Raw genomic sequence first — 19621 nt, 5'->3', positions numbered from 1 at the left:
AGACGCATGCAGTTGACGTCTCCTCCGTACCCACCTATAGATAAGAACTAAACATCCTTTAGCCAAACCGCTCGTGCTACTAATAGATAATCACTGCCAGTCTGCTTCTTCAAGAATCGACTGTTAGTGTGTGAGTTAATTCCGTCTGCGATTATAAAGTGCTGTGATTCGATTCGCAGTTTGTGTTGTGTGTCACCAGTGAATAGTTTCAGAGGACTTTGGTAGGGAAGTTCCTCTTAATGTAGATCATGTGTTCGTAATACTGATTTTTTCCTATCCTTGCGTTCATCAATCTTGTGGTTGTGATCTGATTTTTGCAAATGTTTAAGGGGAGTCGCTTCCTCAATTGACCTATTATTTGATGTGTAAAGGAATAATTCTTAATCCATTTAATTGACTTAATAACGTTGATAATGTTCTTTTTTCCTAAGTGTTTTGTCGTTAAATTAGCTTACATCCTTAATTGCCCATTTGCTTGAACCCTCTCATTTATGGCGAAGGCTCACTCATACATCGTTGTTTCGTCCGCCTCTTTGATATAACTAGTGATATCGGGACGTGTTTGAACTCCCTTTCTTTGTTGTACGAGACCTGGAGGTATCTTCTATCGCCACCCGAGTGGCCCACTTTATTTCTATAAATTTATTATATGTTTAACGTACTATAAATGTATATAATGTGATAATATGGCGGGCAAGTAATTTCTAAGTATCCTTTTCGTCATCGTGTGTTACGACTTCCGCCAGGGCTAGATGCTTTGTCGCGCCACTCAAAGATTAAACGACTGGCTTACTCTTTAGGTCTTAACCTCTAACCTTAGAATCATAAACCACACCGCTCCTTGTTCAGGCCAATGCTATCGGTGTGACTGGTAGAGAATTCATCTAAATCATTTTTGTTGTGTTTGCCATGTTTGTGCTGCCTTATGAATCTCGCAGACAATTGTGTAATTGAGGAAGCGACTATTGGACGAGCTTTTACCTTCTACGCAAGTGATAAAAGTAGTGTTATTAATATCAAACACTAAAAATTCCTACTGGTGGTACCGCTCCGGACCCAGTTCCCCTTGAGGGCTTGAGCGCTCACTAAAATATTTCGTCACGGTATATTTCACGTTTTCTTCACTTATAAGCGTGAAAGAAACCATTGAAAAATGCGTTCTTCTGAGTACGAGAGCGTGCTGCTAAGTATCCTTAACATTTCCGACATCGTGCCAAAGGATTCCATGTTCACTACTATCAAAACTAATCTTTTGCCTGCTTCGGACGAATCATAAAGTCAGACCATATCTCAAAATTCGGTTGATGGCATATCTGGGAATTTCACCCTGTGTGGAATACTCTGTAAACTCATTGAACATTAATGATTTCCTTTACGCTGATAAAGGACTTCCCATCCACAGTTTCTAGAATTCGAAATAGGATATCTTGAAATTTGGCTTTTTCGCTATTTGGGACAGCCCTAGCTCTGAAACTATGCACGTTTCGCCATAGGTCCATATGAAGTTTTTGTATTAATTTGATTTAAGGAATCACTTATTACGGTTTGTCGGTATAGTTCATTAACATCCTATATATGCCATCAAAAATATATATAACCTTCCCTTCAGTATTAGACTTTCTGGTTGCCAGCTCCGCGTAGTAGGATTATTCCCAAGCACTTTGGCGGTGATTTATCATCCTGCCTTATGTCATTGTGAGACTGCCATCCTTTTAACGAAGTTGTGTTCCGTACTTCTGGCGATTTTGTGATTACGAAAATGAAAGTTTTGGAATAGCAGCGTGCAGGGCCGTGCCCTGGGGGGTAAGTGGGGAGACGGCCCCGGGCGCCGAAGTAAGGGGGCGAAAAATTCGTGAGAAAAAAGGAAAAAAGATAGGAAAAATTGCTTGGAATATATGTATGGGGGCGCCGTCGTATCCTCTTCCCCCGGGCGCTTATTTTCCACGGCACGGCCCTGACAGCATGTATGGATAAAATTTTGTTCGACGTTGAGCAAGAAATTCACAGAAACTTAAAATATTGCAGGAAATATGGAAAGAGGAATGTATAAGCCGATCCTGATTATATGAATAATTTCAGCATTTCCAAGCAGGAAGAACACATATTGAAGATGAGGCAAACCTCTCCATCAGGATTCTGTCGACTACAGTCGGACAATTTGTCCATACCGACCAGATGTCTCGGTCGGATTGCTGACTCCGGACGCCGGCGTCTTTCAGCGCGATTTTCGACCGCGACGAATAGTTACCTTGCCGAGCAGTCGGCAAACAGCCGGAAATGAGCATTAAATGCGCCCGCGCCGCCGCCGGGAAGTTGTCTTGCCAAACAGTCGGCAAACAGCCGTAAAGGCGCAATAAATGCGCCGGCGCCTCCGTCGGAAAGAGGCTGGCATAAGGAGTCGGCAGAGGGCGGAAAGAAGCCTTTCCGACTGTTTTGCCGACTCTGACGGTCGGCAACAGTTGGTAAAGAGTCGGCAAAGGGCATTTTATTTTACGATTTTAGACCGCTTGCCGCCTCGGCAAAAGGTCGGCAACTTTGAACAAGTAGATGGTCGTGCCGCCGTGGACGGGTACTGGCTGCCTCCCTCTTTCCGCCGCGACTTCCTGATGGGGCTGGACATTCATTAACATCTTCAAGTTCAGAAATTGCGATATGAGGCACGGAAATATAATTTGACCATTTGCGAAGGAGCTGAAGAAGTAGACATCAGCAAATTGTCTTGTAATGTTATCTGAATTTAAAAAAACTTAACATGCATCGTGTCGAAGTTGAAATTCGTTGTAACAAATGAAGAAAAACGAACACGTGTGTAAATCTTTCTATCGATAGCTTCTAAAAGACGATAGCTATGAAAGAAGACGATAGCTTCTTGGAAAGCGTCGTAATAAGTGACGAGACTTGGGCCTATGGTAGTATATGCCAGCGAATCGCAAGAGAGTGCATGTACAAAAAGTACGTATATACAACAAACTAAAGTTGTCTTTTTTAAAAGAAAAACATTACTTACGTTTTAGTTGGAAAGGCGAGATACATGTGAACATTCATCGACATTTCTTGCTCAACTCAACATGAGAGAACACTAGAGGGCTCATCCACATCTAACTTGCTGTGAACAACTCTAAAGTCCTGGCCCTGCCTATTTCTTTTCTTTTTGTTTAAAGCCAAATGGAACCTATATAACTCTTCGATTGTTTGAAAATCCAAATTAACCGAAGTGGTGTATTGTTGTCAATTTAACGCCGGCCCCTATGTGACTAAGACCGATAGAGGAAAGCATCTATGTTTTCCTACACCCAACGAGCAATAAAACTTGATGTCCCAAACGGATCTGTCATGGCGACAGCCGCAAACGAAAAACAAATATGGCATTGACCCCACAAGTGCGAATGTATAGTAACTTGAATTTCCTCTATACTTGTAATTTTCACCATTACCTTTATTCCTTGTCAACAACCATTCTATTTTTGTGATAGTGTAGGTTTCCAGTGTTCTCCTGAGATCAAGGTTTCAAGTTCTGTTCCTTTATTAGCTACTATAGATGACAACACAGACTACTATAGATTCATTCTTGCCTTTGGTTGGGGAGGCTATAGGATCCAAACTTTCAAACATATGTTGACCGCAAGAGCAATAAACATTTCTTCCTTCTGTAATGTGATACACGGGGAAAGAGGGGAAAATCTGGTCCACTTGTGCTTTTGTTAGTACCTCAATTGTTTCTTTTCATGTCGGCGAAAGAAGAGACGCATTATTGGTATATTGATGCCCGGTGCTCCGACTTTCAATGGTAAGCATAAGCATCAAATCTTCCTCTTCATCTTTGCTGACAAAGAGGAAGGGAACCTTGCAAATATACTATAGACCTTGAAACAACACTTGGGTTTGTTTTCTTGCAAGATTCGTTTAAAACTCCCAAAATGGTATTTTTATGCGAGTAGCTAGCACAAACAAATACAGCCTCATGTACGGGAAAGAAGAAAGGGATCAAATGCTATTTTATGTCAAAGTAACTTATATAAGACAGATTGAATTCATGAAACGATTGGGTGATATGGTCGTCAATAATAATAATAATAATAATAATAATAATAATAATAATAATAATAATAATAATAATAATAATAATAATAATAATAATAATAATAATAATAATGCCCGAAAATGTTATTCTGGCAACACTGAAAGTTCTTCAGGTTCATATTTTCTGTTGTAAAATAGCATTATCTATGATTATGGTAAGTTGCATTTCATTATCTCCTTTCACTTATGAAAAACAAGCAAAAAAGATTTTGCATTATTTTTTATACATTCCCTTCTTGAAATTCCTATTTTCTCTGTCCACGATAAATCTTGAGTAGATCAACAAAAATGTAGTAAGTTCGTATTGAATTACCTTTAATTTTAGTACAATAGGCTATATTTACAGGTAAAATCTAATGTATTTAGTGTAAACTGCATACAATTTCCACACGAGATAGTGTATAAATAATCTCACTACAACGGACAGTTCTCATTTACGGACCATATGTCCGGTGTTTGTTATCCAGGCGTTTAATTGTAATAATAAAACATGCACTGGATTTGAATATACTTTATTCCTTTTATCACCTATCATTTAATATTTGTTGAAGTCTTCGGCGTTCGTTAAATGTGAGTGGGTCTTTCACCTTTGGCAATACTCTATACCCACTACAAAATGATAACTCCAATCTAATAGAACTTATTGCTGAATCCTGAAGTTTTATCATTTCATCAATCATGGCATTAAAATGTTGTTCGTATTTCTTACTAGCGTTGAAATATCTCTTAGCACATATCGAGGGACTGTAAATAAAAACAAAAGCATATAATTTATATTTTGAATGTGATAATGAAATTAAGATTTAGAAAAAACAAGTAATAACGTCACGCATACACCACGTGAACGAGTTTTGTTTGTATGATGAGATATTTTATCAATTAATATTGAAACTTTAAGTAGTAGTAGATTTAGCTATACCACTTCCGGTTTTAGTAGACAGATTAGAGTGAAAATGGAATATATTCTTGAAACGCTTAATTAAGTGCAGAAAACTGCTTCTCGCTATAGTAATCAAAGTTAAAACTGGAAGTGGTTAATGTCTACCACTCCACTGCCACTTCCGGTTTAGACAAAGTGTTAAGAAAGAAGACAGTACATATTCTTAATAGATTAAAAAAAATGAAATTCTCGGTTATCTCTTACCATTTCTGCTCTATGTACATCAATATTGAAACTGGGAAAGTTTTAGTGGAATTCTGTCATTCCTGGTTTCACTAGTGTTAAAAATACGGTTGAAATGTATTATTGGGATGCTTAAACGACTGCAAGAAACCACTACTTGCTATTACCGTTTTTGCTCTGTAGTAATCAACATTAAGAGCCTGCCTTACTAAAAATAATATTTACCATTTTTCTTTTGCTTGTTTATTCATAAGTGAAAGGAGATAATGAAATGCAACTTACCGCAATCATAGATAATGTTATTCTACAACAGAAAATATGAACTTGAAGAATTCCAGTGTTGCTATCCATAAAAATTACAGTGTTACCAGAATAACAATTCCCCTAAAATCTAAGTTAAGTCAGCGACTAGAGGAACGAACTCAACTGCATTTGATTACGTGTCATATTTTGGTTTGCTGTGAACTACTTTTAAAATAATAGTTGTATTTAATTTCTAATAAACAAAATAGTTTTAACATACAGTTATTAAAACTAAATAATAATGTTATATAAAAAGTAGTTCACAGGAAACCAGAACAACATGATACGTAACCAAATGCAGTTGAGTTCGTTCCTCTAGTCGCTGCCTTAACTTAAATTTTAGGGGAATGTTATTTTGACAACACTGTAATTTCTATGGATGGCAACGCTGAAAAATTTTCAGGTTCATAGTTTCTGTAGTAGAATAACATTATATATGATTGTGGTAAGTTATATTTCATTATATCCTTTCACTTATGAAAACAAGCAAAAGAAAAATGTTAAATTTTGTATTATATTTAGTATGACAGGCTCTTAAAACTTAAAATGGTTGATTTCTACCACTTCCAGGTATGAATCATCTCCATGAACGAACTGTATCCCTTATTCTTAATCCTCTACATCTTGGCCAAAATTAATGGTGGTGCATCAAGTGGTTATTGAGATTTTTGTGTCCCGGGTAGATATGTACAGGAATTTTAGTAAACCAAACTACTTAAAAACCAGGCAAGTACATGTTTTCGTTAAACTGAAAATACCCATATAAGGTAGTAGAGACAGTGTTACTAGATGTACAAGATTTTTCAAATCTACAACTTTGATATGTTTACAAATTTCTAGTGTTTACAAATACATCGCTCAATACATAAGTTAAAATTCCAATTAATTTTTTGCTAAAATAAGGAACAAGCTAAATAGAAAGAGTGACACTTTTCTTTTTTTTTCATTTCAAGACAGTTTTCTTTGAAGTTAGTGCAAGGGATTTTTTGGATTTGGATAATTTATAGGTAATTTTAGATTAACTAAATCATTATTTTTCTTATAACAGAGACATGTTTTCTCTTGGTCGGTTTTGGACTTGCAATTTTATTATTATTCTAATTGAAAATTGAAATTCCAGTTTTTCAACGCTCCAAGAATAAAAGGATGGCAGATATTATCCTGGAAATGCATAAACCACTAAGTTAAATTTTGATGGTTGTGGTTTCCTACGGGAAACGCATTGTACGGAAAATGTGGTTGTAGCAACCGCAGAGATTTTGTCATCATCGATAGTGGATAATCAAATTAAGAAAAATAGGGAAAATAATGAAATCCGGAAAACGGATATTCTTCCTATCTCTACGTCGCTGTGCCATCCTACTCAAGTTCTGATACTCAAGTTCATAACCAATCACGAATAAACATGTCAAAGGAATCATCATAAACTCCGCCTAATCATACTATTCGATTCCCCCTTTCTTACCATTTACGTCAATTAACATTGTGTGACTGTATGTTCCGGCCAACACCCTATCCGAAAAATATATAACAAAAATTTACAAAATTCGAGAAGACACTCTCCAACTACCAGCAGCAGAGGTTTTATCCTCGTGGGACGTCACCTTATATGAGGTAAATATGTCTTTGACTTTGTTATTGACAAAGTTGTTATAATCGTAACTTCTTTCCCCTAGACAACATTAATCTTGTCATGGCTCAAGTAATAGTTTAAGATTTTTCAGAGCCATGGCCTACAAAATTTCAAGATACAAAGACTAGAACAGGTGCCACTTGGCATACACATATTGTTAATCATATTGCTTTAGAGGATCTTTTGAATTATAAACAATGAGCTATATCCTTTTTTGCTATGCTGTTTCGTTTTATTTAAGTCATCCATTATTAGTTATTGTTTTTCGTTTTCTTTTAATATTTTGTTTTGTTTTTATTTTATTTTAATAAATAATTATTAATAATAATTTGCATTTGCTCTATTATGTTCTGTTCTCTGTACGCCTGAAAGACCTGAGGTAAATAAATTTTCTTTGAAACATCTCCGACCTGAGATTTCTCGGTTTCGTGACTCTTGGTATTGTTTGGGGCAATGATGGTAGTCACCTATTTTACCCCGGACAACCTAAAATACCGTTTCAAATGAGGGCTCGTCCGGGATATTTAAGGCATTTTAGGTCTCTTTCATGACCTAATCATGTTCTATCGTATGAGACTGAATTGTAGCAGAACAGAGCTAATGTCTATATTGCGGTATGTAGTTACCATGGTCTCAAAATTAATCTGTTATGAGAGTAGGACACCTGTTTTTTTCTCCTATTTTCTTCAAGAAGAGCATAACAAACTAACGACTATAGCAACTATTAATTGTATGATTTATTGTATTTAATATATTAGCAATAAGACCGTTGATTATGTTCTAATTTTACATTTGAATTAGTATTGCTATTAAGCTGGATAGACTAAATATTGTTAAGCTAAAAAAAAGTTAAAAGTAACACTCGAGTATTTTACACATTGAGTCCCATGAAGTTTTATTTATAGCAACAGCAGTAGTTAGTGAGTTGCGTTAGTTAAGAGAATATTGCTTTTTAATGCAGATTTTGATAACTGAATTAGAATAAAATACGTACTACTTGTGCTCTCGGATTCTCAAGTCAGCAGCTCTTAGCTCCAGTAGAAATAGGTATACTAACTAATGTATTAGCTCTTATTCGTTTTTTTCCCTTTTTCCGTTAGTTATAAGATAACAGTAGAGTTGATGGTTATTCAGGATGAAATAGTAATTAGAGATAGTATGTTATTAACAGAAAGGTGATGCTATTTTTATCTTCGGAGAAATCGCATTTTTACCACACTCTAAACCAGATTGAGTCAATGAAGTGTTTTTGCTTCTTGTAATCGCTCTAGGAAATTAATTAATTAATTAATTAATTAATTAATTAAAGAGAGAAGAAAGTGGCTGAAAGAAGCCTTGTTCCTTAAAGTTTGAATTTGATCGTGTAACGAAAGAGAGAATTTTTCGCCTGAATAACCGACTAGAACGAAGCTATTCTAATGTTATTTAAAAGAGAAGATGAAAATTAGACAACTTATTGCGTAAGAAGTAGGAAAGATAGGAGGATTGTTCTGAGAAACGTTATGTTCAATTTTATTTCAATTTTCTGATAATTATTAGGAAAAGAAGTATATAAAGTGAATCCAGTGAAGAAACTAAGAGATAAGTGTTGGTAGTTTTAAATGAAAATATTATATTCTACTTGTTAGAGAGATGCATATTGTAATAAAGTTTAGAGAATTTTAGCACCTTATAATATAAGAGAGCGCTCATTGAAGAACTAGAAAACACCTATGATCCCTTCATATGGGATATATTATGGAAAATGGACAGATATACCTATAGGTGGCAAATAAGATTGAGGGCCACAGTCTCTTTGCACTAAACACATATATGGAATTATGATTAATCCATTCTTTTACTGAGAATTGGGTATAGTAAGTAGTCAATATGACTCAGTAATATTACTAATATGTTTCGTAAGTTAATGGAAGATAAGGTATCCCGAGCGGAGAACGGGAAACTATTAATGAAAATCGTAGAAACTCCACTATCGAATTATCGGTAGCCTGTGTTTTATCCCTAGCAATCCCTTAAGTAGAAAATATTTGCTTAGGAGGTGTGAAGCAAGTTGAAACAATACTGCAAGTAAATACATTAAATGTGCATGTTGCTCGCTAGTGGTTAGGGCACTTGAATCTCATGCGACATCTTCACTGGATAGGAGAAAATAAACGTAAAATATTGTTGCAAACATAGAAACGACGCAATCTCTACTTGCTATGCCTTTGAATAGGAGTGTGTTGTTAGTAGATTTTATAGATACTGAGAGATATATATGAGGTCGTCTTGTGCAAAAGGCATAAAGACGTATAATTAAGGTTTCATGCTTAAGCCTTAGGTGGGAACAGCATTCGCAAAAACATATATTTTTGGAGATTGTCTCAAGATACGAATTCTAGAAAAGAGAATATTTAGTCACGAAGTAGAGAGTATTACGTCTTTACCCACTGTAGGAAGTAAAGTCAACTTTATTGAATGAGAGGATCAATATATTCCTTTGAATAGCAAGATTGTTGGCTACATGTTGGAATGGGTTACTATATTCATGTACGTGCACGTCATTAAAACCTTCCGGCAAAACCTTCTAAGCTATAAAAAGGGAATATATTAGTATACTGGTTGGGATAGAAGAAATCTAAAAAAAATGTAAATATGTTATTCATATAGTTACATTTTATTTATGCTTAGAATAGTTAGCTTTTGCCTTATTTCCCTAATAAAGACAGTTGAGGCACGGTTGAGAAAAAGAAGTGGATATAAAAGTGGTGATAATCGGGGGCCGCCACTAAAAAGAAAACCATCTGATTTTCCCTCTTAACTGGAATATGGGAAGAAAATGTTATATGCTTCATGCTTTGTATTTTATTACCGTTATACTTGTATATAGACTAGGGTAATTAACCTTTATAAGAAAATTTGTTAAGATTTCCTTCATACGAATAAAGTGGGTACCTTGCTAGAATCTGGTTCCTTTGCTTCGTCGGATATGAGGATGAAACGGGAAAATACTGGCTCAATAACGAACTGAGATTATATCTGTGTAGAGGGGCACGTAATTCGTCCTCCTTCTATTTTGACGTAGATGAACTGGATTCTCATTGGTCATAAGTGTCGAGCGCAGTTCCAATACGGAAGCCATTTTCCAGGCCACTATAGGGACTTTTAGACTGTCAAATTATTATTCCGACCTAAAATGTCGTGTTCAGGTATCGCACATGATACTATATTGTTTTTGAGAGCTAAATTTTCCCTAGAGCTGTATGGAGGATGGATAAACGAAAGAAATACGATACAGATACGTAGGTAACACTAACCGAGAGTTCCACAGAAAGATCATATAATGGCTAATCTAGGAATTTTACTATCTTGAGAGAATTTCGCAATAAATATATAGAAATAAATTAAGGGTAATTACCGAGCCCAGGTCTCGTGGGATGCCCTTACGTAACAGAACCATTTTGTAGTCTATATTACATATTGTGCTCGGGTAGTCATGACAGTAGGTCGAAGATGGCTACACTATAAAATCCTCACATCTGGGACGATAGAGTTATTAATTTGTCGCAGTAAAATTAAAAGGAAATTCATAAGGTGGGCAAGGAAGAATTGTAGCTTTTCTATAAAACAATCTAAATTAATCTAGAATTATTTGTACTTTATGATACATTGTAATGAACAACAATCCTCCCATCCTATTCTAACAATAAAAGTGTTTATGTGTTAATTTCTGAAATTAATTAGTTAATGTATGGAAGGCTGATATGAAATAAATATATCATAAAGGGTTATAATGAGTAAATCCCAACTTGTGCAGTAAATAGTTAAATTATGTTTCTACAGTCGCATATTGCCGTGCCATCGGTAGGCATTATTGTTCTAAAGAAAAAAATGTGAAAACGTATGTAGTGAGCTGGATTCGAATTCCAGTCCATCTAGTCAGAAAATCTCATTTTTTATATTCTTGACGTTACTGATAGTTTTATTTTTATTCGAGTTCTTTTAACATAGTGTTTTATGTAATTCCACTTAATGTAGAAAAATCATTACATTCTCGATTTAATAACATTTCTTACTCCTTTTTAATTGTTTGCTAGAAGTACTTCTTTTAAATATTAGATACACGAGAAAGAAAAATAAACCTCAACAAAAAGTTTATGTAACTATTAAAGAACGTTGTTTGCTGATTAGGATTACATCACGTCAAAATAATCTTTCTTTTATCTTACTTCCGGAATTCGGGTTGCCACTACCTCCAGATGATGTGTCATTGTAGCTCTTCCGTTAGACAATCTGAAAAATCTTTTCCTTATTTTTCTTGCTCTAAAATATTTCGTTAGGTAAACTAAACTGTTTAACCGAGTGTGAGAATTAGAATGTACACTCGTGCTCAATAAACTATTCCTTAGTATGTACACTTATGCACTAAAAGATGTCCATCAGCAGTTTTTTAAACTTTAATTTACGAAAAATATCATTGATAACTATTAATCAATAACAAGCAGAATTTACAATTTTACTCTTTTACAATTGTCCCGTCACACAAACGTTGACTTTGGAAGAGTATATTATCATTATAAATCTATTATTCATTATAGATGGTTAAGGGTGGTACACACTATTGGGTATGACGGAGTAGTGATTCACTTCCACTACGCTGGGAAGGAATCTAGTATATTTGTAAGTTGAGAGCGAACGGATAGAATCATCTTATAGTATTACAAAGGAGATGAATAGTTATATAGAATGTGATAGTATCTCCCCTTTCCCTTTCTTTTTCTTTTCCTTTTCAAAGCAAACATTAACCAATTTAGCTGAAATAATTCTTTCCTCGAATATCTAATAAATTAAAGATTATGGGGTGACTATAGAATAAGCAATAGATACTTATATAAGAAGTGGAAGCTAGCTATCCCAAATAGCTACGGTACGCCACTATTACCCTTTTATTGAAAAAATGTATAGAGCATGCAAACACCAAAAAATTGGGATAGATTAACAGAATATTTATTAACATTAACCTTAGAATAGTTTCTTAATGAACTAAAATTAGGATTAAGAGTAAAAATTAAAATTAATAGTATAATGATTATATAATGGGTAGTACCGAGGGAATACCCCTATGGAAAGCTGGGCAAATAATTTGTAAGGGATCATCATTGAACTTGAAAGGTAGTTAATTCAGAATAATTGATTGTTTTAGTGTACAGCGTTATACATACTAAATATACACCATAAGCAACATGGCAAGCGTTTATTGGATTTTCATTGTAGTATAGCGCATAATAGTGAACGTGGGATACGAATATAATCAATTATTACTTCAATAACGATCACAGTAGGCATCAATTGAATCAACGGGTACCTTGGGCTAGTACAAGAATAGCCAAATAAGAAAATCTTATATAAATGGACGTTTGGAAGACCTATAGAGTACACATATTCATGCTTATACTGTATTTAATCTGTATAGACAGATAGAGGAAAAATTAAAGAAAGCAACGTAAACGTTTCCGGTTAAAAACCGAGCTTCGCGTCTTGTGAAAGATCAGATAATTGTTATGCTGACTATAGATCAGTGAGAGATTAAAAAAATATAGTCCAAGAGCTGGCTGCAATAAATAAAGTCGACTGCATGTCATTTGTCCTATGGCTGAATTAAGTCGCAATATATCATGTAGAATGAAAATATTGTGGAATGAAAGGATAACCCTAAAAAAATACGCCCATCATATTTAAAAGGAGAAAGCCTAATAAACATTATATAATTATTGAATGTGTTAACTCATATATATATATACCATAGTATTTATGCTGAATTGTGGTTTAATATATTAGGTTGTGAGAAGAAAATTTGAAAATCAGTTGAAGAAATGTGAACACATGAACTAACCTCCACTATCTTTCAGGATGTATATATAACCGAAAACTGTATTGTTACATGGATGTGCATGGATAAGTCAGCCCATAAGAATGCATACAGTCCATACATAAGAAGAGAGGGTAACAACTGGAGATCTATTAACGACTGGTTAAAATGTTTTCTCTTACAGCAAAGATGATTTCAATTTATTTTCATTTTCTTGAGTTAGTCGATTCAATTGTGTTATAAGGAAAACAAGAATAAAACTCTTCCCTGCCATTGCATAAATGTGGAATTTACAGATAGTTGTACGAAAGCATTTTTTGTGTGTAAAATATGATATGCAACCCCTATGTTTAGGTGGTACTGATTTTAATTTAAGAATAAAGTTTTGGAGACAATCCCAATGCTATTAAAAATTCAACCATATGAGTACTACGCCTATATGACACAATTGAAGAGACATACTCCTATGTATTTTAGAATAGATATTTTATTGAATATACATTTTCATTACAATGATTGGCTATCAAATTATGATTTTAAAAAGGTAATTTCAGTAAAAAGAATATGGAATAAATGTCAATTGCATATCGAATTATTTGAAATGACTAAGAATTAACATTAAATTTTGTTGATTTTGCTTCATTTCAATTAATGAAATTAAATTAAAATTCACTTATTGATTATAATATTAAATTTTCAATATTTTGTTAAACTTCATTGATAAAAAGTAGTGGAATTTGCTATCTTGATTTGCCCTAGTTTGTTGCTTAAAGAACAATAACGAATGTACAAATAAAAATAAAATATCTTGGAATTTAATTGATTTTAATAGCCAATCATTCTCAAAATACGAAGGTCATCACAATGCTACATAAAAAAAGACTATAGAGATTTAAAAAAACTGTCAGTTAAAAACGACAATACGTACTTACCTTTAGAGATCGCAAAATGATTATTATTTTACTTTGCTTGTCTTAATTTGGGCAGAACTTATATCACTTCTAATGTTAATTTACAGGAATACACCTGTTACGCATACACAAATACGAAAATATTCGCCTACGCTCACAAGCATGTAGAAATTTTGGACACATTTTGTTTCTTGTTTTCGAATTCATTTCACACACACTATGCTCACAAAGTAATACACTCTGACTGTTAAGAACGGAAATATCTCAACTGCAAAGCTACGGAAGTAGCATTGACCTTCCTATTCTGAGTCTTGATAACATTATCTACTAAGCTAATGTCTATAGATTGCTATAATGAAGTATTCGTTACTAAAATCTTTTTGTTTTTCAGCTAAAAATATCTTATTGGGAATCGAACCTAGTTCTTGTCGATGGCTTGATGTAAACTTTCGATGTTGATGACGCGATGACTCGATATGGACTTTTATCCATTGCAATTCAGGAACCAAACATTAAAGCTAAATTATTATGTATGTTGCAAGTATGTGAACAAATTACTTAAAAATGTTAAACTGAACAGGAAAAAATATCTTCTAGAGAAAGATTGCAGTAATCTACTTGAAAATATGTTGCATGATGTAAAATGAATATTTATTAAGTTCACTATCTATTGCACATTACAGTCTATCATTTGAGGTACAGAAATAAGCTCTTGTGTAATTTTGTATTGGTTAGACTAATGAATATAATTTGTATATCTATAAAAAATTAATTATACAAAATTAAATTTACGCTATAAGTGTAACTATATTTTGCTTCGAATAGTATGCATCTCGCGTAAGGTATTGTAAGCTGATTTCATTCTAATGCTTGCGAGGAGAGCCTTCAGCTCAATTGTTTAAATTAATTTGGATTAACTGAGTATATTCCAAAAAGGAAAATAAAGAAATTTGGTTTTATCAATTACAAAACAAAAAGGTAGTTTCAAATGTGATTTTGTATTAAGAAACATCGCAAAACATATCATTCCTGAAATAGTGTCTTACAATATTAAGATTGAAATCGAACTTTGGAGGTCATGACTTAATGAAATAATAATTTAGGAAAGCATAAATACTAAATGATATATATAATGGTTAGGTTATTAAAAAGTAACTAAATATGCTGGCATCAGTACCGTTAAAAATAAATGTATATAATGTGTATAACAATTATTGAATGAAAGGAAAATAATCCATGAATACAATTTGGTCTAGTAATTAATTTATGTAAAGTTGAAATATTGTCCTTTCAGTAACTGAAATCGAATGTAGTGTTGATGAATAAGTAAATAATAAGATGGGATACCAGGAGGTGTATCTGTAAACAATAAATAACTGATACTAGCATATCTCATGTTTCGTATTCGTAAGGAAATCGGATATAATCATAATTTAATCAACGTTGGCCATTTCTGTTCCAACATAGATTGTGTGCGGATCAAACTTAGTATGACATGATCTTTAAAAATATCTCTGTGTTAGGTAATTTGAATGGTCATAACTAGAAAAATGCAAGTTCAAAATTAATTTGATGAATATCACTACATGATAAATAACCATCCGAATTCGCTTACGAACTAACTAAACTCGTTTATGTGAGGATAATTATTTCATTATTAAATAATTAATTCAGAATAAGTTCAAAAAAGCTGTAAAGAGAATACTTTTTGGCATTAATGTTAATGAGTTCAGTATCGGGAAGTAAAATATTAAATTTAAGGAATCCTCATATAAACTAAATAGGTTTAAGGTAACTTCTTAAGTGTGTTAATAAACAGGTAGTCCGTCTCTCATATTAATTATTGATTTGTCTCTGGTGTGTGCAAAATGTAAGGCGCCAGTAAAATTCAAATAGGAGTACGATTGTAGAGACTAAAAGAATTTATCTCAATCTTACTATTAATTGTATGTTTCTTTTACTAATCTAATTAGTTTCGTTGTACTTACTATATTGGTTGGAATTAATTAAATTTGTAATTGTTTTATAAAAAGTATATTACTGTAAATTTAGACAACCATGTAGTTATAGCAGAAAGACCGTTTGGGTATTAAATTAATTCCATGGTATTACATACAACATTATGAATGATATTTTTATTTTAATTATGTTATGTTGTTCCTACTTAAACATAATGTAGCTATTCTGATCACTTATATTCGCATCTTGTAGAGTATTCATTCTCCTTCAGTGCTGTATTCTGTCAGAGATAACATTTCCATTCTTTTCTACTGTATTCATGTGTCAGGTGCTTATATGAATATGGCTTTCAAACAAAAGAAGAAAAACATTAAGAATCAATGTGATGTGGTATAACCTATCATAACATATATTGTATTGTATTGCTCATAGTATACTGCCTTAAGGAGTAAGTATCAACACATATTTACACATGTGTAAGCTGCACAAAAATTCTTGAAAAGGAAGGTGACATTTAATTAAATATTTTGGGTCTTACAAGAGTACGATGAGAAAAGATTTATAAACTTTGAGCTAAACTTCAACATAAAAAAATAACTTTCTTGCCAATAGATATTTCAAATATATATCAATTTTATTTTGGACACTGCGATGTTGAAACATACGTTATTCTGTTATGAAGTATTAATGTTTGTTATTAACAATTCATATACGAGGTACGAATAGGAAGTAGTAAAATGAAAACCCACCCTTACCAAGTGAATCTGTTCTAGTATCTTCTAAGAGCATTCAATTTATACATTATAAATTGCATGCCTATACTTATGAGCCCATATTGTTTGAAAAGGGACTTCCAAATTTTTCTAGTGGGGGAGTGTGCAAGGGATTTTTTGGATTTGGATAATTTATAGGTAATTTTAGATTAACTAAATCATTATTTTTCTTATAACAGAGACATGTTTTCTCTTGGTCGGTTTTGGACTTGCAATTTTATTATTATTCTAATTGAAAATTGAAATTCCAGTTTTTCAACGCTCCAAGAATAACAGGATGGCAGATATTATCCTGGAAATGCATAAACCACTAAGTTAAATTTTGATGGTTGTGGTTTCCTACGGGAAACGCATTGTACGGAAAATGTGGTTGTAGCAACCGCAGAGATTTTGTCATCATCGATAGTGGATAATCAAATTAAGAAAAATAGGGAAAATAATGAAATCCGGAAAACGGAAATTCTTCCTATCTCTACGTCGCTGTGCCATCCTACTCAAGTTCATAACCAATCACGAATAAACATGTCAAAGGAATCATCATAAACTCCGCCTAATCATACTATTCGATTCCCCCTTTCTTACCATTTACGTCAATTAACATTGTGTGACTGTATGTTCCGGCCAACACCCTATCCGAAAAATATATAACAAAAATTTACAAAATTCGAGAAGACACTCTCCAACTACCAGCAGCAGAGGTTTTATCCTCGTGGGACGTCACCTTATATGAGGTAAATATGTCTTTGACTTTGTTATTGACAAAGTTGTTATAATCGTAACTTCTTTCCCCTAGACAACATTAATCTTGTCATGGCTCAAGTAATAGTTTAAGATTTTTCAGAGCCATGGCCTACAAAATTTCAAGATACAAAGACTAGAACAGGTGCCACTTGGCATACACATATTGTTAATCATATTGCTTTAGAGGATCTTTTGAATTATAAACAATGAGCTATATCCTTTTTTGCTATGCTGTTTCGTTTTATTTAAGTCATCCATTATTAGTTATTGTTTTTCGTTTTCTTTTAATATTTTGTTTTGTTTTTATTTTATTTTAATAAATAATTATTAATAATAATTTGCATTTGCTCTATTATGTTCTGTTCTCTGTACGCCTGAAAGACCTGAGGTAAATAAATTTTCTTTGAAACATCTCCGACCTGAGATTTCTCGGTTTCGTGACTCTTGGTATTGTTTGGGGCAATGATGGTAGTCACCTATTTTACCCCGGAAAACCTAAAATACCGTTTCATTAGTTGCTGGCTGTTGCAAAAATTACGGACTTTCCGCTAGATTTCCTCAATTTTTAACTTATCGATCTACTGATGTTTTTTCTTTTATATTTGCTCCTAAATAAAGAAATTATTGTTTTTATCTATATTATAATCATTATGCAATGCTATGTAATAATCAAATGATGGCGCCCATTTACGGACCCCATGCCGTAAGCGTCGGTGGACCACCGATAGGCAACTATGTCGCCAAAAATTAGCGGGCCCGCAGCGACGATCCGCGATGACCCCACTTCCGTTTTGAAAATTATACCACCAGCGGCAGAAACGGGACGAAACGCCATTGAACCACAAAATTACTCCCCCAAAATATGTTAAATCGCCTACATGCGTGATTTGTTTAGAAAAACACTAAAGAAAATACCCCATGGTAGGCGCGAACCGCTAACCTTATGATTAGGCACATGTTCTTCCGACTTCGCCACGGAGGCGATGAAGGTCACCTCGCTTCTAGAGGTATAAGTCGTTGAATCGTTGAAGTCTTTTAACTTGGCCAATCAGAGTTCTCCTTTCACCATGTACTGTATATTCGACGATCAGATATTTGGGATCAGATAAAATGCATTTGCCATGTAATTTAATAATCAAATGACGTGTGTCTATTTACTTTATTTCATAGTTCTCACGTATTAACTTTCTAATGATCGGCGACAGATGGTATCTAAATGCATACAATTATACGGACTTATCTCAAGATTTTTCACTTCATAATGTAGAAGCAAGGGTTACTCTTGACCCCCGGAATTCACTTTAGGAAAAATCGCCAGGGAAAATGTATAATAATAATCGCATGCACATGACTGGCGATAGTTCGTGTTGGTTCCCTTCGGGATTCTCCACGACGAATTGAAGGAGCGAGGACGAAAATGAAGTTCTCGCTGCTACTCGGTGGTAACTTCAACACCCCGACCCTAAGGGCTTTGTGCAGAGTCGTTTTCACGTGTGATTCGCGTCATACTAAAGGACTGACTACTGCAGGAAATATATGTTAGTAGAACTCTTTAGTATGGCACTAATCACGCGTCAGCACGACTTTGCATAAGACCCTAGATATTTTTTTCGACTCGACGAAACTCTGTCGCTAGTGTGGCACTAGCGACAATCCATCGATATGTCCCTATATCGGCGATCGACATTTACCAGCAAGTGGGTCACTAAGAGTTGACGAAATTTACGGTATGGGGGAGTTGCTATTAGGACAATAGTAATCTTCTTCTAGATAATTCTAATAAACAAATCAACTAGACAATTAAGTGGGAGGCATTGAATAATGCGTTTTTTCACCAGGATTCTAATTTAACATGAACTTCTCTTTGTGTGCGATAATCCCCACAATAAAGTGTCGAAATGAATGACGAACAAGTTATTAGAAATAAAGAACTATTGCTAAAGATATAAATCTAAGTAGAAAAATAATGGAAAACCGAACAGTGAGAAAGAGCGGCTCGTTAGCTATTTCCCGTCGTAGCCATTCCCTGTTGGTGAATTTTGTCGTTTTCTCCCCAAGTAGAATGTCGTAGTGTCCTTTCCTTGAGCTCTCATTCCATATAAGCCTTCGTAAAATTTGAAGGACTGCAACGCAACGCAAAACATTTCCAAAAAATGTAACAGGTATGCCGAACACTGCAAACAACGATTAAAACGAATAAATAAATAAATAAATAAATAAATCAGTAGCACTAGGGGTGTCATTTCGTAA

General features: G+C 34.0%; 1 protein-coding gene and 1 long non-coding RNA gene across 2 annotated transcripts in view; one reads left to right on the top strand and one right to left on the bottom strand.

Annotated features, from left to right (window-relative positions):
* Positions 1–17782, top strand: part of LOC145684005 (uncharacterized) — a 201765-nt gene extending 183983 nt beyond the window's left edge. The window contains exon 3 of the long non-coding RNA XR_014131225.1: positions 6077–17782. This is a non-coding gene — a long non-coding RNA (uncharacterized LOC145684005). The remainder of the gene's footprint in view (positions 1–6076) is intronic.
* Positions 4480–19621, bottom strand: part of LOC145684003 (uncharacterized) — a 31154-nt gene continuing 16012 nt past the window's right edge. The window contains exon 3 of the mRNA XM_081755791.1: positions 4480–4824. Coding sequence (XP_081611917.1) covers positions 4605–4824 — 220 coding nt within the window. The 3' untranslated portion in view covers positions 4480–4604. The remainder of the gene's footprint in view (positions 4825–19621) is intronic.

This window comes from Thermobia domestica, chromosome 4 (assembly GCF_964235325.1).
Source record: "Thermobia domestica chromosome 4, izTheDome1.hap1.1, whole genome shotgun sequence".
In the NCBI taxonomy this organism is placed as follows: domain Eukaryota; kingdom Metazoa; phylum Arthropoda; class Insecta; order Zygentoma; family Lepismatidae; genus Thermobia; species Thermobia domestica.
The sequence above is the reverse complement of the archived record's forward strand: the minus strand, read 5'-3'. Positions and strand labels throughout refer to the sequence as shown.